The sequence below is a fragment of the Anguilla anguilla genome, chromosome 19, assembly GCF_013347855.1.
Source record: "Anguilla anguilla isolate fAngAng1 chromosome 19, fAngAng1.pri, whole genome shotgun sequence".
NCBI lineage: Eukaryota > Metazoa > Chordata > Actinopteri > Anguilliformes > Anguillidae > Anguilla > Anguilla anguilla.
In genome coordinates this window covers 369,396-395,067 of record NC_049219.1, presented here as the reverse complement: position 1 = coordinate 395,067, position 25,672 = coordinate 369,396, and the positions used below count along the sequence as shown (strand labels likewise).

Below are 25,672 nucleotides of genomic sequence, written 5' to 3'. Positions count from 1 at the left end.
GTGTACGGTGTGTAACACACTTCTATGTGTTTGACACACACAGCCCTGTTAGTTTATATTTATGTGTTTAGAGTAGCACACTGCTATGCATCTGACACACACAGCCCTGTTAGTTTATTTTAATGTGCTGTAAGGTGTGTAACACACTTCTATGTGTTTGATACACACAGCCCTGTTAGTTTATATTAATGTGTGTAAGGTGTGTAACACACTGCTATTTGTTTGACACACACAGCCCTGTTAGTTTATATTAATGTGTGTAAGGTGTGTAACACACTGCTATGCGTTTGACACACACAGCCCTGTTAGTTTATATTAATGTGTGTAAGGTGTGTATCACACTGCTATGTGTTTGATACATACAGCCCTGTTACTTTATATTAATGTGTGTTAGGTGTTTAACACACTGATATGTGTTTTGAGACAAACAGCCCTGTTAGTTTATTTTAATGTGTGTAAGGTGTGTAACACACTGCTATGTGTTTGACACACACAGCCCTGTTAGTTTATATTAATGCATGTAAGGTGTGTGTGTCCTCTCTGCAGGCTGTCAGGCTGTAGAGTCACACAGAGAGGCTGTGATTCTCTGGCTTCAGCTCTGTGTTCAAACCCCTCACACCTGAGAGAGCTGGACCTGAGATACAATCACCTAGGAGACTCAGGAGTGAGAGCGCTGTCTGCTGCTAAACTGGACACACTCACACTGCTGTAAGTACTGGGAGTTTCCGCACTGCACCTCACACACACACACACACACCTGAGAGAGCTGGACCTGAGACACAGTCACCCAGGAGACTCTGGAGTGAGAGCGTTGTCTGCTGCTAAACTGGACACACTCACACTGCTGTAAGTAAAGAGAGTTTCCATAGTGCACCTCACACACACACACACATACAAAAGGAGTTGGGGGGGGGGGGGGCATGGAGGGCACTGTACAAACCAGCGTTACTCCAGAGAGTTGGGGATCTCCTGTGGAGGGTGCTGAACGGGATCACTGCAGTAAATAAGATGTGGTTGTTGTAGTTAGGGGTTTGATCAGGGACACAGTGATGGTGGAGTTTCATTATTACAAAGCAAAGCAAGTGTGTTTCAGAGTGTGTGTGTTATAAGGGTGTTTTATGTTCAGTGGAGGGAGGGGAGCTGTTTTTGCACATGGAACAGGGTGAGTGAATGGAATAAGTTTCCTTTCTGACAGATTTGTGTTTTTTTCATATGATTGTGGTTTTGTGTTTTATTGTGCCTTTGTTTTTATTTATGTGATGTCATTGGTCTGTTGAGAGTGGAAATAAAGAATGGTTAAAATTCAGAATTCTGTTCTGCTGTTCTTACAGTGTGGACCATGGAGGAGAGAACAGGACCAAACCAGGACCCAGGAAATGTGAGTCTGTATCGACACAGAACACTTTCCATAGATACACACTCTGTGTGTGTGTGTGTGTGTGTGTGTGTGTGTGTGAGAGAGAGCGAGAGACTTCTCTCTTACACACATAAACACACAAACAGAAACACACATGTACACAAACACACACACAGAAGTACTATGACAGTCCTTTCTCTCTCACACACATAATAAGGTGAATATTAATAATGATAATTAATCTCATTAATGTCTCTGGTGTGCAGACGGCTGTCAGTTCACACTGGATCCAAACACAGCGCACAGACAGCTGTCTCTGTCTGAGGGGAACAGGAGGGTGACACACACACTGGGGAGAGAGGAGCAGCCATATCCTGATCATCCAGAGAGATTTGACTACTGGTGCCAGGTTGTGTGCAGAGAGAGTGTGTGTGAGCGCTGTTACTGGGAGGCTGAGTTCAGTGTGTCTGAGAGGGGGGGAGGGGTTTATATAGCAGTGATAGATAAAGGAATCAGCAGGAAAGGACAGGATTATGACTGTATGTTTGGAGAGAATAAAAACTCCTGGTGTCTGGGCTGCTTTAAGTTCGGTCCCTCTGGTAAACTCAGATACTCTGTCTGGCACAATGAGAACCGAACAGACATACCTGCCCCCCCCTCCCCCTACCGCAGAGCAGGAGTGTGTGATGATGATGATGATGATGGTAGAGGAGTGTGTGTGTACAGGGTAGGAGTGTGTGTAGACCGTCCGGCCGGCACTCTGTCCTTCTACAGCGTCTCTGACTCTGACACACTGACCCTCCTGCACAGACGCCACACACACTTCACTCAACACACACCCCTCTGTGCTGGATTTGGAGTGTGGAACTCCTCCTCAGTGTCCCTCTGCCAACTGGAGTAGAGACACACATACACACACACGCACGCACGCGCATACACAAATATGCACGTGCACACACACACACACGCATACACACACACACACGTGCGCATACACACTCGCACACATGCACGCACACACAAATACATACACTCATGTACACACACACACACCACATTCATATACCCACTCACACACACACACCACACACACTCATATACACATACACACACACACTCAGATACACATAAACACACACACCCACATACATACATGCACACACGCACACATACTCTCACACACACCCTTGATTTCTCACACTCATGCACACGCACTCACAAATACACACACTGATGTACACTCACACACCTACGCACGCACACACCCAGTCACACACATGCACACACACACCTACACACATGAACACACACAATCTCTCGCACACACCAACAAACACATTCACCAGTGCACTCTCACGCGCACACACACATACATACATATGTACACACACTCATAACCGTATGTACACACACACTTTCTCTCTCTCTCATACTCAGTCACTCACACACACACCCTCTCTCTCTCACACACACGCACTCACATCCACAGTCACGCACACACACACAAACTCATGCACTCACGCACGCACACATACATGCGTGCAGAGACACAAACACATGTCAACACACACATTCACATTCCCATACTCATGCACACATATGTATAAACACACACACATTCACATTCGCATACGCATGCACACACATGTATAAACACACACACATTCACATTCCCATACGCATGCACACACATGTATAAACACACACACATTCACATTCCCATACGCATGCACACACATGTATAAACACACACACATTCACATTCCCATACGCATGCACACACATGTATAAACACACACACATTCACATTCTCTTACCCATGTGCACACACACTGATGCACACTCACTCACACACCCACGCACGCACACACTCGTGCACATGTATACACACACCTACACACATGATCACACACAATCTCTCGCACACACAAACACACTCATTCACCAGTGCACTCTCACGCACACACACGCATGCATGCATACGTACACACGCTCATAACCGTATGCACACACACACACACACTCTCTCTCTCTCATACTCAGTCACTCACACACACACCCTCTCTCTCACACACACAAGCACTCACATCCACAGTCACACACACATTCACAGAAACGTACGCACACACACACATGCCTGCAGAGACACAAACACGTGTCAACACACACACTCCTCAGTGTCCCTCTGCTAACTGGAGTAGAGACACACACACATGCAAGCGCGCACACACACACACACACATACACACACACGCAATCACACACTCACACATATATATATACACACTCATATGCTCCTAGACTCACAGACATGCACTCACACATCTACACACACACTCGCACAACCAGTCACACACACACACCCTCTCTCTCTCTCACACACTCCATCACACACACACACACACATACTCTCACACACACCCTTTCTCTCTCAGTCATGCACACGCACTCACAAATACATACACTCATGTTTACTCATGCACACGCACTCACAGACCTATGCACGCACACTCTCTCACACCCAGTCACTCACACACACCTACACACGGACACACACAATCTCACGCACACACACACGCGCGCATGCACTCATACACGCGCTCATACACACACACTTTTTCTCTCACTCACACACTCACATACAGTATACAGACACACACATTCGCAAAAGCACGCACACACACACACTCATGCACTCACACATGCACACACATGCATACACATACTTGCGTGCACACACCATATACACATGTATACACAAACATTCTCATACCCATACATACACACACACACGTATAAACACACACACATTCACAAAGGCACTCTCACGCACACACACATACACATACATACACTCATTCTCTTGCACGCACACACACTCAAATAAACAATCACACACACATTCACACAAACGCATGCACACACACTTTCTCTTACCCATACACACACGCACCCGTGTGTACACACACACATACTCATGCGCTCAATCATACTCTCACACATGCACACACACATACATGCGTGCACACACACACACACACAATCCGGGCACACACATACTCATGCACTCACACACATACACACACATGTTCACATCCACAGTCACTCCCACAAACGTACGCATGTATGCACACACATTCACAAATTCACGCACACACACACATCGACACACTTGCAACCTTCCTTGACCAATGCCTTACCAGTGCAATTTCAGCTGTGCCCAATATTATATATATATATATAACCTCACTACAGCCTAACTCCTGTACATAAGAGTATTATCTTTTAGCAGTTCAGGTTAAGCACTTGCTGTCTAAATGTGATTTTTTTTTACATTTTAATACATTTATATTGCAAATGTTCAAGGTGTGTTAATGTACTTTTGATTATTAAAACATTAATATAACATTGAGAGTAATAATGCCGAAAGATGGCAGGGTAAAATGTATCTCATAAAAAACACGTTTTCAACGTACAAAAATGCCAAGTTACTAAAAAGTATTGATATCAAAATGACGCCAAGTTACGATACTACAAACAATATAGGCTATCTTGCCTCACCGAAATGACATAAGATGTATCTCAAAGCAATGCTACCCAATATTTCCTCAGTTCTTTCAAGTCACTTGGCCCTGTGTATAAGCATGCACTACATGAACAGGCCAAATATATGTGTGGATGGCTCTCTCACAGTCAAGATTGATTGAATAGGTGTGTGTATGTCCAATTTGTATTGGTATGTAGGCCTATGTATTTCGCTGCCCAGGCTTTCTGTTGCGTGAATGATAGTATGTTTCTTGGTACAAGTGTGTTCGTGAATGTGAATGTAAGATGCTGCCAGGGAAATGTCCCCATGCGGATAAAGAAGTTCTCTATGTATGTATGTACAATATGTGTTTTACATGCAGTATTTATTGTACGTAGCAAATATACAACAACTTGCACATGTACTCAAATTCAGTTCAGAAGCAAGTATAAACATGTTTTCTGGAGAAATGTGCTTCCTGTCGTTGCTCAGCAGCAGTTCTGTACATTAATGAATTTATACATTAATTTCAATGTACAATGTTCAATGTGTTCCATGAGGCAATTCGAAATATTTGTCTCTTTGATCTGACAGAAAGTTTGCATGATATTGTGAAATGGTAAGATTAGAAAACACAGGGCCAAGTGACTTGAAAGAACTGAGGAAATATTGGGTAGCATTGCTTTGAGATACATCTTATGTCATTTCGGTGAGGCAAGATAGCCTATATTGTTTGTAGTATCGTAACTTGGCGTCATTTTGATATCAATACTTTTTAGTAACTTGGCATTTTTGTACGTTGAAAACGTGTTTTTTATGAGATATCAGTTCTTTTTGCAAAGCGTTTTATTATGAGAGTGAGAAATGCGACCCTGCAAGAAACGGTTGTGGATTATGGCTATCGTTGTGTGAATCTGTACAGTCTGATGAGCGTGTACCGTTCAGCAGTTTCGGTTTGCTATATATGTAAAACAGTGTCTGTGAGAAAGGATGCAATGGCGTAAGCGTAAACGCATCAGAAACGCAGATGGAATATGATATGTACTCACGGATTTGACGTCCATCCAACGAGCCTTGACTGACAAAATAATCAACACGCCCGTAGAATTATAACTCCCTAGGTCGCAACTTGTGTAGCCTTCTGTCCTGCTCCGTTGTCTGTTATTTCGTGGAGATGCACTATTAGTGTTTGTAAGGTTTATCCTTCTGTCCTGCTCCATTGTCTGTTATTTCGTGGAGATGAACTTTTAGTGTTTGTAAGGTTTATAAGGCATTTTGATAGGCTAATCTGCAGGTAGGAATCCTCTTCGCCGTTTTGCTAAACTAGAACCGGAAAACATGATAGTGGAGAATAGGAGCAGACGCATATGTCCCAGCAGGCTTTGCATATGAGATAATAACAACAGTGTGGGAGAAATTAAAATGAAATTACGAAATTCCGTAGTTGAAACAATATGTTTTTAGCAGAATGGGCATGTAGGTGAAGGTTGACATGATCACGGAGTATAGTGCGAAGTAAATGGAGTGACCATGAGCGAGCTTATATTCCTTATCAAATGGTATATATAACAGTCGGTATTGAACATTGGTTGTTGAAGTGGAGGGTCAAATAACATTGCACACATTATTTACCTGTAATGTAATCTATTGCACGAATGTGTTTTTCTCATGTTCAGTGCTAGTAGTTATACTTATGAGTGAATCATGATTTTAAATGTAATGTTTTAATGCGGAGTTGCAGAACGTACATACGTAGTAATTGTGTGTAGCCTATGTGGCTAGATAGAGAACAGGGCGAGATAACATGGATGTAGAAACGTGGCGTTTGCTGATATTAAGGTTTTGTACAGTAGCCAAGTGAAGAAATATAGTTAGTAGAAATGGCACAGTGGTGAACCGGTGTAACTTTTAAATAAAAGGAATACATTTGCGTCATGAAATGCATATGGGTGGCCGTGAGTGAGTGAGGTTTACCAGTCTGTGACTTCGTTAGCTAATGCCATAGCTATGCAATGCGTGAAATATCATTAGCGAACCTGCCGGTAGTTTTAAAGAAGAACACAAGCCAGTAAGCACAGAAGAGCTTCAGTTGAATCCATATGGCTTAGCAATATTGTAGCCGGTCAATAACTGAACGTACAGACGGTAAGTCATAATGCATATATCTTAGCAATATTGTAGCCGGTTAATAACTGAACGGTGAACGGCGGGTAGATATGGTGCAAAAGCAATAATTAAGAAGTAGTAGACAATTATTAGTGAGGGTCGAAGCAAATTAAAGAAACGGGTTCCAAGCTGGGCTTGAACATACGACCCAGTGTTCCCAAGCCTGTAACCTTACCCACTAGGCCACAGACGGATTAGCTGTTCAACCTGCGGAGTTGCGGAATGTACATAAGTACTAATTGTTTGTAGCGTATGTGGGTAGATAGAGAACAGGGCGAGGTAACAGGAATGTAGAAACGTGGCGTTTGCTGATATTAAGGTTTTGTACGGTAGCCAAGTGAAGAAATATAGTTAGTAGAAATGGCACAGTGGTGAACTGGTGTAACTTTTAAATAAAAGTAATACATTTGCGTCATGAAATGCATATGGGTGGCCGTGAGTGAGTGAGGTTTACCAGTGTGTGACTTCGTTAGCTAATGCCATAGCTATGCAATGCGTGAAATATCATTAGCAAACCTGCCGGTGGTTTTAAAGAACACAGGCCAGTAAGCACAGAAGAGCTGCCGTTGAATCCATGTGGCTTAGCAATATTGTAGCCGGTCAATAACCCAACGTACAGACGGTAAGTCATAATGCATATATCTTAGCAATATTGTAGCCGGTTAATAACTGAACGGTCAACGGCGGGTAGAAATGGTGCAAAAGCAATAATTAAGAAGTAGTAGACAATTATTAGTGAGGATCGAAGCAGGTTAAAGAAACGTGTTTCAAGCTGGGCTTGAACATACGACCCAGTGTTATCAAGCCTGTAACCTTACCCACTAGGCCACGGATGGATTAGCTGTTCAAATTGCGGAGTTGCAGAATGTACACAAGTAGTAATTGTTTGTAGCGTATGTGGCTATAGATAGAGAACAGAGCGAGGTAACATGAATGTAGAAATAGAAGCGTGGCGTTTGCTTATATGAAAGTTTTGTACGGTAGCCAAGTGAAGAAATATAGTTAATAGAAATGGCACAGTGGTGAACTGGTGTAACTTTTTAATGAAAGGAATACATTTGCCGTGACTTCGTTAGCTAATGCCATAGCTATGCAATGCGTGAAATATCATTAGCAAACCTGCCGGTGGTTTTAAAGAACACAGGCCAGTAAGCACAGAAGAGCTCCCGTTGAATCCATGTGGCTTAGCAATATTGTAGCCGGTTAATAACTGAACGGTGAACGGCGGGAAAATATGGTGCAAAAGCAATAATTGATAAGTAGGCTAGTAGACAATTATTAGTGAGGGTTGAAGCAGGTTAAAGAAATGTGTTCTAAGCTGGGCTTGAACCTCCGACCCCATGTTCCCAAGACTGTAACCTTACCCACTAGGCCACAGGTGGACTAGCTGTTTAAACGGGAAATGTTTCAGAATACAAATGTATGGGTATTTTGCGTGTGTATGCGCGTTTTTGATTGGGTCGTGTAGGGCAGATTTGGCTGGTGTTAGTGAAATGTCCAATGGGGAGACATGTTGTTAGTGGGATAGGCGGCAGGAAAAATAAGAATGAGAAGAAGAAGAAGAAGAAGAAGAAGAAGAAGAAGAAGAAGAAGAAGAAGGAGAAAACGCAAAATCCCCTTAGTTTGGGGCTTTATTGTGTGGACATGTGAAGTTGTTTATGAATTCTGTCTGTTGAAATGGGGTCAGAATGTACAGAATTTAATGTTTTTAAGGGCTGAGTGTCTGTGGCTGTTGTGGTTATTTCTGTGGGGAACCCTGAAAAGTGCCAAACTCTCGGTGCTGTATAGGTATGGGGGCATGCCCCCGCCAAGGCGTAACTTGGCGGGATGGCATACCTGCCATCCCAATTTGAAGTAATAATTCTATCTCCTGTATCTGCATCTTTTTAAAAAGAATTCAGTGGCAAACTCCTCCACTTAAATGTGCATTTTACTAGTTTTTACAGTTGCTTTCATTCATTTTCACAAGAGTTCCAATGTGCAAATTTCTGTTGGCAAATGCAGCTGATAGGGAGAATGCAGAATGATCACTGCAGTGTACGAATTTCCTTTCATTACTGTAAACAATTATGTTTTTTTTTTTTTTTTGCTTTAATTTTCTGTATTTTCAGGCAATAATATGCAATGAATAAACCTGAATTATTAAAATATCAAATGTTTTGCTGTTGTGATTTATTATTGTGTGATGTATTGAACTCCTGTGACACAGTAGTACTTATTTCATATTCTGTATGGGATTATGTTTGGGCTCAATTTGAGTAGAACAGCATGGAGCTAAAATCTGCAGTAGAAGCAATGACATTCATGTACAGTAGTGGAAATAAAATCCATTATAAGAGAAGTTGTGTAGTGTCTGATGAATGCTTGCTTCTGTTGCTGTAGTGTAACCACAACTCAATACATTTTGAAAAGGCACTGCTTGTCTATTGAGCTGGTATGTTTATGTTACCTCTCAAATAAATGGTTTTCCTGAAGGTTTGACCTGGATCTGCTGCACATCAGTTGAATGGATTAGACCACTAAGCCAAAATCAGGGCAGAAGTGTGGTTTGCATGACATCCAGTCTCTGAGATGTTCCTGAGACCCTACAGTTTTTCACATTTTTTCAGATGTATTTCTGATATCTGCAGTCGCACATTACAAATGCATTACAGTATGTTATTATTGCTTTGGCTTAATGTGGAAAACTCAATTTGCCAAACTGACTGGCAAAATTCTTACCCTAAGACATTAATTGCAGTACCTACCCACAAAGTGCACAACTCTAAATCACACTCAGTTTTCACAATACAGTCGTCTCGTATTAGTACAATGTTCCAATGCTTATTGCTAGACATGCAGATTGTGAAATGAAATCAAGATGTTTGCAATTCTGTCTCATCACTTCCAGCAACATTGCCCAGGTGAGTCGCATTGCAGCACGATTGATAATCCCAACATAAAAGGCTGTTTTACAGCACTACATTCAGCAGTGTCTGACAACATGGAGCGGCCCAATGCAGTTGGTACTGATGGACCGGTCGTGGCTGAGGCTGTGGCTGAGGTTTTGGTCAAGCAGGTAGAAGAAATGCTGCTGTATTGAATGAATTTAGAGCCACAGTGATTGACCATGTCATAAATCCAGGCATAACAATGGGAGAAGCTGGAAGGATTGTAAAGGCCAAACTTAAAAATGTCAACAGTGGCATCTAATAAGAGCTTTTGGACTGAACATTGATAAGTCAATAATTTACTGCAAAATGTGATACTGTAATTACATTACAGGATTGTTGTGTCGGTGTCATTTTATATTATTTCTGTTCCGTGACGAGCCTGTAAGCCATGCTAATCATTTTTATTAGAGACCGCGCAACTCTGTTTTTACAAAATGCCGGCTTATTCCACATGGGGGAAAATTGCGTTTGTGTTAGGTATTCCTGTGGCAATGACTGTTCTGACTGTTCTGATAATGTGATTATTTTTCTTCTATCAGATAAGGCCTGCTGGTGCAAGTGTGTAATGTTGCATTTGTATGTGTTATTTTTACTGTTTACATGTCAAATGTCTAGAGTGTAAATGTTTCTGTTTAAATGATTGGTTGAATAACACACATCACCGCTATTTTCACCGACCATGTTAAACATACTCACTCAGCTCCAAAGGCATGCTGATGTTAAACCCATATTCCAATCTGTTTGAAATGACACAAATTCTGCCTAGTCTGTTCAAACATCAGACATTTTTTTAACTCTACATATTGTTTATGCCCTGCTCCTGAACAAATTGGATGTGCCCATTCTACTGTACCATCTCCTTTGTAAACTAAGAAGTTCCTTTCAGCTGACTACATCAGAATCTGTACTACTGGCATTTTATGAGAGCTGAAAATGTACAACATTGTTAATCAGAAATGATATCTGGGTGGGTAAATTGCTGGATATGCTGTAGAACATACTTTGTCATTGATTTATAAATATACCAGTATATCCTGGGCTTTCACTGATGGTTTAATTGTGGTACATATAGCAGTGGCCTGATATGCATTCTATGTTTGCAGTTTGCTTCTACCTGACTGCTTCCCCCCAGCAGAGAAGCAGAGGGGTACAACCCCCCCAGCAGGGAAACAGAGGGACACAACCCCCCCCAGCAGGGAAACAGAGGGGCACAATCCCCCAGCAGGGAAACAGAGGGGCACAACCCCCCCAGCAGGGAAACAGAGGGACACAACCCCCCCCAGCAGGGAAGCAGAGGGACACAAACCCCCCAGCAGGGAAATAGAGGGACACAACCCCCCCCCCCAGCAGGAAAACAGAGGGACACAGAAGACTCTGGGTCATCCCACCATGGATGGCGCAGGAGAGGTAGCAGGTTATAGCAGTTCGCTAAGGTGGTCTGGGAGGATGGACAGCGTGGGAAAGTGTGGAGGACCGATTGCTCAGTGGGTCAGACTTGTGGAAGATACCACAAGCCAGGCTTAGCTTCCTGATCAGGGCCAATTATGACACCCTGCCTTCTCCTCAGAACCTGCGCTAATGGTTTGGTGCAGATGAGACCGTCCGCTCTGTGCTGCACCCAAACGAGGCCTCCGGCACGATCTGTCAGACTGTGAGACGGCTCCAGCACAGGGACACAGAGGAGGCCTCCAGCACAGGGACACAGAGCAGGCCTCCAGCACAGGGACACAGAGGAGGCCTCCGGCACAGGGACACTGAGCAGGTCTCTCAGGCTGTGAGACGGCTCCAGCACAGGGACACAGAACAGTGCTCCTTATATGGAGACGTGGTCCACTCGGGGGAAGGTGGTGCTCCTTATATGGAGACGTGGTCCTCTCGGGCGAAGGTGGTGCTCCTTATATGGAGACGTGGTCCTCTCGGGCAAAGGTGGTGCTCCTTATATGGAGACGTGGTCCTCTCGGGTGAAGGTGGTGCTCCTTATGGAACTCACTCTCCCATGGGGGGAGGGGGCAGAAGCAGCCTATGAGCGGAAACGCCTGAAGTACTCCGACCTGGCAGCGGAGTGTGAGAGTGTAAGGAGTGTAAGGAGGTCGGTTAGAGAGCGACAGTATATCCAGTGGAGGTGGGACGCTGGGGGTTCACCCGCCAGTCAGTGCTCTACCTTCTGGAGAACACGGGCATGGCAGCGGCAAGGCTGAGGAGGGCAGCTAGAGGGCTGGCCGAGGAAGCAGAGAAGGGGGGCTGGCTCAGAGTGGGGGGGGAGAGTCGGCAAACACCCACTGCACCCAGAACAACAGCAGAGGGTGGCAGCTGGCCTTCTGGATCAGTTTGAGCCTCTTTGTGTCCCTGGAGTAGAGGCTCCCAGCCCAGCACACACAGGTGTAGAACAGGACACCGGCCACAATGATCTGGTAGAACATGGCCAGCATCCTGCTACACACACCGAAGGAGCGTAGCCTCCCCAGAAAGAAAAGCCTTCAGTTTAGTAGGGCCTCCAAAGACACAGACCACAGTATCAAACCATCTATCTATATGATCATGTGAACATGGTGTATATGTGTTTGTCTGTGTCTGTGTACGTGCTCTGTGTGTACAATAAAATGAGCATCTTCAGTGCATCAACCAGTGCAGTGTTTCTTTGAAATTACACCCCCATCCTCATGCTAAATGGAATTTAATAAAACCATTATGTGCCGTGGCAGGAGCTTGAAATAGTCGAAAATATCAGAGTATTTACTTCTGCTATCAGATGTGTGGGCTGTATTGGAATACTGGAAACACAAAATGGATGCTTTCCGCCATCCGGTGGTCTTGTGACGCTACTACAAGGGACTGAACTCCAGAGGGTGAGACTCAAGGCAGAAGTTGGGAGTTTCTAAAACGTTGACTGCTTACTCCCGTTCTCTCTGCCTAATATAACATTTTTTGTAACGATCTGAAACTAGGCCCTAATATAGGAAATCAGGAAGGGTGAAAATATTTTTCATGGCACTGTACATGAGGTAGACAGGTTTTCTTTAACAGGCTTTAATATAAGGGGCACCAGCGAGACACACACTACACAGCCTGCAGAGGAATTCTCTGAAGTTTTCTAATGGCACACACCAGTATGGAGTATATTATCTTAACCCTCCTGTTATGTTGCGGGTCAAATTGACCCTTTTTAAAGTTTGAAAATCTAGGAAAAATACTTAAAATTATTTTTTCAGTATGAAACTTCTTCTACTGGCCTTAATTAGTGTAATCAACATTCTAAATGAAAATGGTTCATTTCATGTATTTGCAACCCCCCCCCCCCTGTATGGGGATTGACCCGGGAACATTTTTGCTGTACCTAAAAAATGAACAGAACAGGAGGGTTAACAGGAGCGAGCTTGTCTGAGTAACCTTTTCCCTGTTGTAATTACATCAAACACCCATGTGATAGAGCCACAGCCATGACATGACCTTATGTTTAATCTTAAGGCTTTCCTTTAAAAAAAAAAGATCAGCTTTGGTATAATAACAAGCCTACACATTAATGGATTATTTTACACTGCTTGGATGAGAAAAATAAACATTTACCACATTTCAGCTTGTGCGCATGTATATTTTGTAATGGAATAGAACACAAAAGCTGTTTTTCATGTCGGAGTAAGACCTTTCATAAGCAGCTCTGACATGCAGTCATATGAGCGCCCAAGGGGGATCGCTAGAGAGCGATGAAACGCAGATCCCTGTCTGACTGAACCCTCCCGTACCCAGGGCAACACAGGCACCAATCGTGCGTCGCCCTGTGGAGCTACCGGCCACAGTCGGCACTGGCACGGTCCGGATTCGACCCGAGGCCATGAGGCTCATCCATGCACCTCAGCGTGGGGCCTTAACTAAATGAGCCATCCAGCAGCCCCAAGCCTAATTTCAATAAAATTACACCTTGCCAGCATCTTGTTATGTTTCTGTCGTCACTTCACTTTTTAGACTATCTGCTTTTCTCCTGCACAATCTTTGTTTCGGTTTTGTAGTATGGGCGTGGTTTTCTCTTTCTCTCTCTCTCCCCTCAGCTGATCACTCTCACCTGTTCTGGCCGCATTCTCACACACTGGCTAATCACTCATTTCATTCACCTGTTCCCTGTTTGCATGTTCACGCTCCGTTCAATTATCTCTCATTTCACTCACCTGGTTTTTTTGTTATATATTCTCTGTTTCCCTGTTCTTCCGTGCCAGATTGTGCCTCCTGTTTACAGTGCCTTTCCAGTGTTTACCTCTCGTTAGTCTGACTCGTGTTTTGATCTTGCCTGTTTACCCGACCACCGATTTTTTGCCTGCTGACTTTGTTTTGCTGATTCCTGTTCTGACCTCCGCCTGTTTAACGACTTCGATTTTTGCCCCGGTGGATTTTTCTGGTTTTTGATCTTTGCACGAACTGACTACGAGACTGCCTGCTGTATTGTGTGCCTTTGAATTAAACATCTCCTTCGGGAGTTTCGACACTCAGTTGTACAAGTCTGCATTTGGGTCCACCACACCCCGACCCGTGACAGAACAATCTGGCCAGTATGGACCCAGCGGACCCAGAGCACCTGTGCAACACCCTCGCCAGCCAAGGCAGCACTCGTGGGACGGCACGAGCAAGCCCTCCGTAAGATCCGGTATTCGCTGACAGCGCTCGCTGGTCAGATGCAGCAGCTGACCACCCGCCTCCCGGCTCCCGCTCCCGAAGCCCCGAGGGCTCCTCCCGACCCGGTCCAGCTCTACACCCACGCAGCCCTCCTGCCCAGGGAGCCGCACATTCCTGCTCCGGAGCGCTACGCTGGAGACTTGGGGAAGTGCAAGACGTTTCTAATGCAGCGTTCGCTCGACCTTCAACCAGCAACCCACCACTTACAACAACGATGGGAAAAAGATTTCTTGCATCGTGGGGCTGCTGAAAGGATCTGCATTAGACTGGGCCACAGCAGTTTGGGAGAGCCAACCTCCTACAAACTTCACCTGCTCCAGTTTCGTTGCAGAAATGCGAGAAGTCTTTGATCGCCCCGTTTGCGGGAGAGACTATAATCGACGCCTGCTGTTGATGCGCCAGGGCACGCGCAGCGCGGCGGCATTTTCAGCTGAGTTCCGGACTATCGCTGCGGAATCAGGATGGAACGACACTGCGCTCCAGGGGGTCTTCAGAGACGGGTTTGTCCGAGGCTTTGAAGGATGAACTGGCTGCAGGAGACGATCCCGACAACCTCGGCGCCCTGATCGCGCTGCTGGCCATCAAGCTGGACAACCGCCTCCGTGAGCGCCGCAGAGAGACGGCCAGACGCCAACCCTCAGCGAGCCCTTCAGCGGCCAGACGGCCAGACGCCAACCCTCAGCGAGCCCTTCAGTGGCCAGACGCCAACCCTCAGCGAGCCCTTCAGCGAAATTCAGTCCCAGTCCCGGTCCTGGCATCAGTGTACCCCCGAGTTCGACCGCGCCCCGCACGCCCAGCGAAGAGCCAGTGCAGCTCGGAAGAGCCCACCTCACGCAAACGGAGCGTATGCGGCGAATCAGGACGGGACTTCGCATCTACTGTGGCACAGCCGGTCACGTATTATCCTCCTGTCCTATTCGGTACACAATACCTTCAAAGGTACGCAATTGTCCAAGTCTGAATTTGGGTCCACCACACTGCAACCCGTGACACATCTATAAGAAATGCTAACTACCATACAGATAATATAATCTCTGAATTGATAGGAACCACTCAAAGCAGGTACATGAGGCAGACAGGAAATCATCAGGTCAGACGACATTTTCCCACTGTAACAGAATTTAGTACAATATGCACCAGGGAAATACCCACTACACAGCATGCAGGGGCATTCTCCAAAGACTCACTAAGTTATCTCAGTCTCAATAGTAGTTTATAAGCATCACACCGCATATGGTCACATCTCACAGGCATGAAGGCTCTGTCTGTGGTCACACATGCATGTCACATCAGTAATTAGGCATCTCAGCACACAACACAACAGCACACTATAGTGCCTGGGACGGGGGCAGTATATCAACATGGTGGGTGCCAGAGCGTTTCGGGTCCTCTCAGGAGTGCACTCGGGACAGCCCTGAGCTGCATTCCATCCTCCCCATAGCTCTCCATCGCTCCTCTCCCTCATTGCCACGGTAACTGGGAATGTGGAGACTGGCCTAAGCTGAAGTGGCCAGGAGTGCATACAGAAATACAGAAACATACACTTCCCTTCACTACCTTAAGCCTCCAAGCAGCTGTACACCGCATAACACAGTCTGAAGTGCATTAATCACTGCAGGTTTGCCACTGAATCTACAGGAACTGGGGCAGAGCAGTGAAAGAATGGGCAGTGATTCACTATGTGCGCTCATATAGACATGAAAACTGTCTGAATTGTCTGAATTATTTGTAAAAAAATTTAGTTTACAGCCCTATCTTCTACAATTACTAAGGCATAAGTACACTTATGTAGTTCTGGAAATGACTGAGTTTTGGTCTGATGGGCACTTCCTCACTTGAACCAGAATCCACCGTTTGGGCTGTTCACAAAGGCCGATAACAGAATAAGCACAGCAAGTACATGAAGCTGTAACGTTCTGAGAGTTCTGAGAGCTAGCCTTGTAATAACTTGTCACTAGATGGGTTACAGTAGCTTTCTCTGGTCAGCGCGTCACAGGCATCAGCATGAAGGTTGGCTTTGTCTGTATTAGTGTTGCTCTACGAGTATCATCAAATTGTCATTGTTGTAGACATCATAAATGGTTGCATGCTTTCAGCAAGAACAGGGACACTGATGTTTCATATTTTTAAGAGACCTATGTTGTGTAAAATTATAGATTCAGTGTTGGCTTTTTTTTAATTTTTTTTTTTACCTAAACAATTTTTATAAGGAAAATATAACAAAAGCAAATGAGGAAGCATCCATTGAAAGGCAAATCACTCAAGAGAAGCAAAAATCATCTTTTTAAAAAATGAAAAAAAAACAAGCAAACAAAAAATAGAATAATAATAATAACAGCATTTCTACTTTAAAAAAGAAAAAACAACAACAAGGATTGAGAGCGAGAAAAAAAGATCATTTAAAGAAAAGTAGATAAATGGGATGGAACTGAGAGGTAAAGTTGTATGGAGGGATTGTGGAGTGTGTGGTGTATGCAGATTTGTGTGTATGTATGTGTGTGTGTCATATGTAGGACTGAATATGTAGGAAGAACTCGGATGGCATGACAAGAGAAAGTGGGAATTTGTTGTGAGCTTATCTGGGTATATTGGGCCAGGGAAAAATAAAGTAAAAAAAGAGAAGGTGAAACTGTAATGAACATGAAAGGTGAGTATGTATGCATCAAGTTAGACTGTGTGTAAGTGTGTAATGTGTATGAGAGAGAGAGAGAGAGAGAGAGAGAAAGAAGGGGGGTGGGTTGGCTAACTGGTTCATTTTGGTTGGATTATAAATTTAGATTATTAATGAATGGTTCCCAGTTTTCTCTGAATTGTGAGATTTGATTGTGGCTAGAAGCTGATGTTTTTTCTAATGATATGTATTCTGTGAGAAGGTTCAACCATTGCACAGTATTTACGGTATTTCTTGTTTTCCAATGTACTAGGATAGTTTTCTTGGCGACAGTTAGGGCAACGAGTATGGGCCTGGTGTTCTTGGTTGTTGAATTGATCGCGGATATGTCTCCAAGTAGGCAGAGGGAGGGAGATAGTGGGATACTGCAACCCAAGAAACGGGATAATGTTTCAGTGACTATGTGCCAAAAGTGTTGGATGGGTGGGCATAGCCAAGTAGGGTGGAAATAATTGTCTGGGGTGTTTAGAGTGCAGTGTGAGCATCTGCCAGTGTCTGCTAGTTCCATTTTATACATCCTGTGTTGAGTGATATGTGCTCTGTGGATTACCTTGAACTGAATTAATTGTAAGTTAGTGTTGTCAGTCATTGTGAATGTGTTGGTGCATATTTGTTGCCAGAAGTCGGCGCTGGGAGAAATGGGCAAATCTACTTCCCATCCTGTAATGGGGAGGTGTATTGTAGAGTCCATATGTGTTAGTAGTTTGTATAGTTTAGAAAGAATTTTCTTCAGAGATGTTATTTTGTCGATTTCTGTTATTAATAATGGTGGCTGCAAGTCATTCAGCGTTATATTGACTTCAGGACAGATTTTAGCTGAAGATATTGAAGGTATTGGTCTCTCCCAACGCCATATCTCTGGATTAGATCTTTAAAAGTAATTAAAGTGTTCTCTTGAAAAATGTGGTGGAGATGTGTAATACCTTCTTGTTTCCATGTGGTGAAATTCAGTGGAGTTTTGTTGAGCTGGAAGTCAGGGTTATGCCAGATTGGGGTGTATTTGCAGGGTGTCAAAGTGGAGTTTGTGATTTTGTTGATTTTCCACCAAGCTTTCAGAGTTGTAGACATTACAGTGTTCTTAAAGCAGGTGTGGTGTTTTATGTTTATATTGAGGAATGGTAGGTCAGATGGTGAGATTTCCCTGCATGCTTCTTGTTCGATATCAATACATGAGTTGTTTTGTTGGGTGGGGTGAGTCCATTTATAGATGTATAGCAATTGGTTGGCCAAGTAGTAATTATGAAAATTTGGTGCATCGAGTCCTTCTTAATTTAAATTTTTTTGAAGAGTACTTAATTTGATTTTGGCTTTTTTATTTTTCGAGTAGAATTTGGTTATTATTGAATCTAGGGAGTTGAACCAGTTGGTGGTGGTTTGGTAATGGTAAACAGTTGATTTTTGGTTAAATTGACATTTTGACGGTTGCTATTCTTCCAATTAAGGAAAGTGGTAGGTTCATCCATCGTTGTAGATCATCTTCTATTGTTTTTATTAATGGGTTAAAGTTGAGATGGAATAACTCAGACAGCTTAGGGGAAATGTTGATGCCTAAATACCTGATATTTCCAGTAGAGAGGGTCGATTCCTGAGTTGCAGCGTTCCAATCATCTCCATCTAAGGGTAAAATTATAGATTTTGTCCAATTTATCGAGTAGTCAGATATTTTTGAGAATGTTTTGATGAGTTTAATGGTTTGTTGTAAGGAATTTTTAGGATCTTTGTCTCAAATAGGCTATTTTTATTGGAAGCGTTTTGTGCAAAAATCTTGACCGTCATACAGAATAGAGAACTGCTTCAATTTTGATATTATTTCACAAATATAGCATAAAATAAAAGGGAGAGAGAGAAAAGGAAGAGAAAGAGACAGGGAAAAGGGGAGATGTACCCATCAAACCATCCGTCCACCCACCCAGCACTACTTGTAACTTTTGAGTTTGTGTTCAATTTGTATGTTGTTCCAGATAGGAAATAAATGGTGACTATATTTTTTAAAAAATGTTTCAGTTTATCTTTCAAGATAAATCTAATTTTCTCTATATGTAATGTGTCGGTTAGTTCTGTGATCCACAGCTTCACTGGAGGAACTTCATCTTTTTTCCAGAATTTAAGTATAAGTTTTTTTTTGCTGCTATTAGCCCGTAGGAGACAAGGTGTTGTTGAGATACAGTCAATTTTCTAAGTGCCTCCGATTTTCCCAATATAATCAGTTTTGAATCTGGCTCCAGTGAGATTTTCAGTATAGTGGAGAAGATGCTGAATACTTTGGTCCAAAGGCTTTCTATTTTGGGGCAAAGTACAAAGCTGTGTGTTAAAGTGGCTTCTTGAAGCTGACATTTGTTGCAGAGAGGGGAAACATTGGGAAATATTTTATGCAGTTTAGATTTTGAATAGTATAACCTGTGCAGCACTTTAAACTATATCAGGCAATGTCTGGCATTTATAGAGCAAGTATGAATATATTGTAGGCTTTCATCCCATAAATCATCTGAGATTTGTTGACCCAAATCATCCTCCCATGCACGCTTGTAAACCTCAGATGAAGGGGCGTTAATGTTTTGTAGGGTATTGTAGACGGAGGATATCAACTTCTCTGTATCTGCCTTCCTATTCAAACATTTGTCAAGTTTATCTGGGCTTGCATTATTGTAGTCCTGCATGTATGTTTTCACATAGTCCCTAACTTGAAGATATCTGAAATAATTATCAGTATTCAGGTTGTATTTCTCCCGCAGCTCTTGGAAGGAGGAAAAAGTCCCCTTCAAATATAGATCACCCACAGTGTTAATTCCTTGGTTCTTCCATTGGGTGAAGGCACCATCTAAAGTAGAGGGTTTGAAGGAGGGGTTGTTTGCAATTGGCAGAAGGAAAGACATGTCTCTCAATTTGAGACTGAACTTCAGCTGCTTCCAAATATGCATGGTACCGTGTATTATAGGATTATGGTCATATGTTGACTTACTCAATGGTATTGGAGACATGATAATTGTGCCTATGGAGAAAGGCGAACAATGGAGAAAACTCTTTCTCCATTTTTAGCCAATTGGCCTGTTGGTGTGAGTCATCTAACCAGAAGATTATGGTCTTAATATTCGTTGCCCAGTAATAAAACAGGAAATTGGGTAGGGCTAGTCCTCCACTCTCTTTGAATTTGAACAGATGTCGTGTATTTATTCTGTGGCTTTTGTAGTCCCAAATAAAATTGGTGACAATGGAATCAAGTTTCTTAAAAAATGATTTGGGAAGATATATTGGTACTGTCTGAAATAAATATAATAGCTGCGGGAGAAAGACCATTTTTATAGCATTTAGTCTGCCAAGGAGGGAAATGGGCAACGTTTTCCAAAACTGAATGTTGGATTGAAATTTTGGGAGCTGTTGAAGAGAGGTGACATCCTATATGTTTATTGGCATAAGTTCAGTTTTGTTCCAATTTATTCTGTAGCCAGAGAAGGTACCAAATTGGTCTATTGTGGATAGTAAATTTGGGATACTATTTTGGGGGTTAGTAATGTATGATAGTACGTCGTCTGCATAAAGGGAAATTTTATTTGTAGTATGTCTAATATTGTAGCCATGTGGATGAGACCTGATGCTCTCGGCAAGTGGTTCTATGGCTAATGCAAATAGCATGGGGGAGAGAGCACATCCTTGTCTATTGCCTCTAAATAAGTAAAACTTTCATGATAATGTTTGATTGGTTAGTATTCTGGCATTCGGATTTGTATATGGGAGTTTTATCCTGAAATGAAATTTTCACCTAATTGGAATTTCTCCAGCACTGTGAAGAGATAGGACCATTCAACTTGGTCGAATGCTTTTTCCGCGTCCAGTGCGAAGATTGTAAGGGCTTTGTTTGGTGTTTTGCATGAGTAAATTATATTAAACAGGCGCCTCAGATTAAAGAATGAGTGTCGTTTAGGCATAAACCCAGTTTGATCTGGATGGATAAGTTTGCCAACAACCAGGCTGAGTCTACGGGCCAGAGTCTTGGCTAGGATTTTCTGATCAGTATTTAAGAGCACAATTGCTCTGTAAGATCCGGTGTCTTCGGGGTTCTTATCTTTTTTAGGAATTAGTGTGATAATTGACTCGTCCAGAGTCTATGGTAAAGTCTGCTCTTTTGTATGCCTGGGTATACATGCATTGTAATCGTGGGGAAATTATATTGTTACATTTTTTTGTAAAATTCATTGCTGAGCCCATCTGGGCCAGGTGTTTTTCCGCTTTTTAGTGATTTAATAGTCTCTGAGATGTCCTTTTGAACTTTTATCTCTGAACCTAACTCCTTGCATTCCGTCTCGCTGAGGGTTGGAAGATTGCACTTATCCAGAAAGGTCTGCATTGTCACTGGGTCGGCTGTTGTTTGAGATGAGTAGAGGGTTTGGTAAAACTGTTGAAATCTTTCATTAATCATTTGGGCAATGAGAGCAATTCTCCTTTTTCCGATCTGATTTTACGTATCATACAGTCGTTTTCTAATTTACGAAGTTGTCTTACTAAAAGTTTATGGGGTTTATCGCCAAATTCAAATTGTTTTTGTTTTGTGAATTGAAATGCTCTACTGATTCTTGTTGAGAGTATCTGGTTTAATTTGTATTTGAGTACAGATATTTTGTTATGTTTTTCTATGGATGGGTAGGCAGCGTTTTCTATGTCTAACTGTTCTATTTGTTTTTATAGCTCTGTTTGTTCTGCCTTTCTTTTCTTATTCTGAGTTGCTTGGTATTAAATGATGCAGCCTCTGAGGAAAGCTTTAACGGTTTCCCAGGGCAGTGATGGAGAAACCCCAGGAGTGTCATTCGTCTCAAAGAAGAATTCTATCTAGGATTTCAGGTATTCACAGAATTTAGCTTCTGTGAGCATTTTGCGGATTAAATTTCCAGCTTGATTGATTTTTCTCAATTCCCTTCAATTTCACAGAGAACGTAAGAGGACTGTGGTTTGAAATAATGATATTGTGATATTTTGGGTTATAAGTGTATGGCATGAGTTTAGAGTCTACCAGAAAATAATCCGTTCTTCTGTAAACTTTATGGACGCCTGAGTAGAAAGAGTACGCTCTCCTGATGGGTTGGCAATCCTCCATACATCATGTATATTTGTGTTGTTTATAAAGGTGTTCAGAAATTCACTGGATTTGGATGTATTTATTCTTTGAGAAAAAGATCTAAGTATTGGTCTAGCACACAATTTAAATTACCCTCAATTATCAAATTGGACTGGGATATATCTAGGATTAAATCAAATACTTTATTGAAAAATTGGGGGTTATCGAAATTTGCACCGTATAGGTTCACCAAAGTCAGCGAGGTTGCGTACAGTTCTCCAGTGACTATGATGTACCTACCCTTCTTATCAGCTATTGTGGTCTTGTGTTTGAACGTAATACCTTTGCGAATTAGAATTGCAGTACCCCTGGCTTTGGAAGGAAAATTTGAGTGGAATAGCTGTCCAATCCACCTCCCCCTCAGCCTAATGTGTGAGTCATTCTTCAGATGAGTCTCATGTAAGAATATTATGTCCGTGTTAAGGGATTTTAAGTGAGCTAGTTTTTTGCCCCTTTTTATTGGTTCATTTGCGCCCCTGATATTCCAACTACAAAAGGTGAGTCCATGTCCCCCCGTTCTGCGTGCTACATCATCTTGCATAACCTACTTAGTATTCTGTATTATCTGCTGAATGAAATGGTCCATCTTAAGCAATTCAAGTATATTTTCAAGTGTAGTCAGGGTAAAGACCCCCCCCCCCCCCCCCCACAGATCCCCAAGGAAAGTATGAAGGTTAAGAACATTAGTGCAGATTGGAAAATCAGTACAAGGGTAAACAGATTCTTTTTTTAAAAGGGTGAAAAAAGAAAAAAGAAAGCACCTCAGACCGCAAAGGCTCAAAACAGCGGTAGTCTTAAAGCAACCTTCCGTACAATTAACTTCTAATACATTCTAGAGGTTCAGCTTACCACTCTAATTAAAGTTCTATAAACTTACTTGTCTATAAACTTGTGGGATAATAGTCAAAACCCATTCTATTTACATTTCAACAAGAAAGAATTAGGAGGAACACCTTGAATATTAAAGTGTATAAAGCAACTCAATATAAGCTATAACAAAGCATCAAAATAAGTAGCTGAATGCGTAATTGATGGGCATAGATCTCGTAACAATTATCTTTCAGTCAGTAGTGTTTTTACCGTATACAAGACAGTGAATCCAAAAACAGTCCATGACCTAGTCATTTTAATACTTATCCCCTGGCGGCTCCAGCGATGCTCTGGGCATACTGTAATGCTGCTTTGGGGTCATTGAAGAGGGTGTCAGCGCCGTCATATGTAATGCGGAGTTTGGCCGGATACAAGAGTCCAAATTGGACTCCTGGTATGTCTCTCAGTATTCCTCTTGTCTTGCTGAAGAGTGCCCTTTATTTAACAACTTCTGGGGGGAAATCCTGGAAGATCTGAATCCGTTGTCCTTGGTATGACAGGTTTCTATCATTTGCCACTTTGCAAAGTATTCCCTCCAGGACGTGGCAGTGATGTACCCGCAGGATCCGATGTCGCGTTGGAGCGTTGTCGTCTGGTCGTGTTCTCAGCGCCCTGTGTGTTCGGTCAAGCATAGGCTTCTCATCCAGTGCGAGTGTATCTTTGAGTAGTTGTGCTGTAAAATCCCAGACATTTTGACCGTGGTCTACACCTTCCTTCACTCCGGCTATTCTCAAGTTTTGACGCTTTGAACGTCCCTCCAGATCTAGAAATTTTTCTGATAATTATGACACCAAGCCAGAGATGCGCTCCACTTCGACTTTCAACTCATCCGTAGCATCGGAGCTAGCTGTAGCCGCTAACTCTAGCTCTTGGATGGTCTTGCTGTGGGCGAGTGAGGTTGCCTGAATGGTTTCCAGCTTACGTTTGATATCGGTTTCCAATCGTAGAATTTCCCCCCTCAGGGTCGCGGTTACCTCTCCAATGCGAGAGTCTATTTTGGCGCATAGTTCCTGCTTCACTGCAGAAAGTTCTAGGCAAAGGGTTTTAATGGCCTGTAGAACCTGCATTTGGTTTGCATTCTCTTTGCGGGAATGTCTCTTGGGCGAGTCCAGGGCTTCTGTGTGGCCTTCCTCACCATCTTTTTTCGGTTTTGGTTAGGGTGGCATTGTGGACTGTTTTCTGTTAACGTTTGTGTTATTGATATTTCGGTCTTTCCACGTGTGATGGTGTAGTGATAAGCGGTTTTGTTCTGTTGTTAGCGTAATTTGTTCCGAAAAATGCAGAGCTACTTAAACGCGTGTCCTATCTCTCCATAGCGCCACCGGTAGTCCCTGGCAAAAATATAACTATCCAGAAAAAATGACATTATTTTATTTTGAATACCAAATATTTGATGTGTCTCAGGTACAACTCAAAATTTGTTGAAGATTTTTTACAAAAACCTGCCTTACACTGAAAAAAATGGAAAAATCTATGAAAATATCTTTCACTTTCATCCTTTGAGATTTGTTTTTGTCTCTCTGAGTCAACAAAACAAAGTTATTGTATTTTAATATAAAATACTGGTGTTATACTGCTGACAATATTTTGTTACCCTGAATGGCACATATCACTATGGCCCACAAATGTTGATTAAATGTGATTCCTTCAGCAATAACAATAATGATCCTATGAAGTATTATTAGTAGCAGCAATAGTATTTTTCTTTTAGCTATTTGTTAAGTTATAAAACTGTAAAAAAAACAAGATGTTTAAAATGTGCAGGCTAGCTGAACTTAGATAGCTTCCATACTAGAGAGAGAGAGAGAAATGACCCATACGCCATTAAATATTCTTAGTAGTCTATTAATAGTAGGCTATACAATGATAACACTTAATCAAAGTTTAAAAGTTAAATCAACTCTCTCTCCCTTTCTCTCTCAAACATGTTTTGTTACTATTTCATTGCTAATGTTAATAATAATCACTTTACTATAATTTGAGCCTCCAGCAACACTTTACGTTGCATTAAGTTGCATTATTACACGATTATTACATGATAGTTAATGTTGTAATTATGCATTGTTACACTGTCACTGGTAAATTTCTATTCAATGCAGGTACACAAATGCAATTTCAAGATACCTACACAAAATAGCTACATAAAATGTCCATCAAACTACTTCAATTCAAACTTGTACAGTCTCGATTTTTCATAAAGTGCACCAAATGTGAAGCAGCTATTAGCTAATATAATTCATAATCCATTTTTAATCCATAATTGTGTGTGTGTGTAATATTATATTAACTAATATAATCCATCAGTTATACCTTAACTGTAGAGCAATAACACATACAGTGCAATTTGCGTTAACTGCAACTTAATGTTAAGTGTTATCCA

General features: G+C 42.4%; 1 protein-coding gene across 1 annotated transcript in view; it reads left to right on the top strand.

Annotated features, from left to right (window-relative positions):
- The window catches only part of LOC118219191 (NLR family CARD domain-containing protein 3-like), a 97,870-nt gene extending 81,808 nt beyond the window's left edge, over window positions 1-16,062 (top strand). Inside the window, exons 12-18 of the mRNA XM_035402185.1 lie at window positions 1,332-1,378; window positions 1,624-2,132; window positions 11,950-12,054; window positions 14,644-14,835; window positions 15,105-15,246; window positions 15,442-15,564; window positions 16,040-16,062. Coding sequence (XP_035258076.1) covers window positions 1,332-1,378; window positions 1,624-2,132; window positions 11,950-12,054; window positions 14,644-14,835; window positions 15,105-15,246; window positions 15,442-15,564; window positions 16,040-16,062 — 1,141 coding nt within the window. The remainder of the gene's footprint in view (window positions 1-1,331; window positions 1,379-1,623; window positions 2,133-11,949; window positions 12,055-14,643; window positions 14,836-15,104; window positions 15,247-15,441; window positions 15,565-16,039) is intronic.
- Window positions 16,063-25,672: the final 9,610 nt, after the last annotated feature.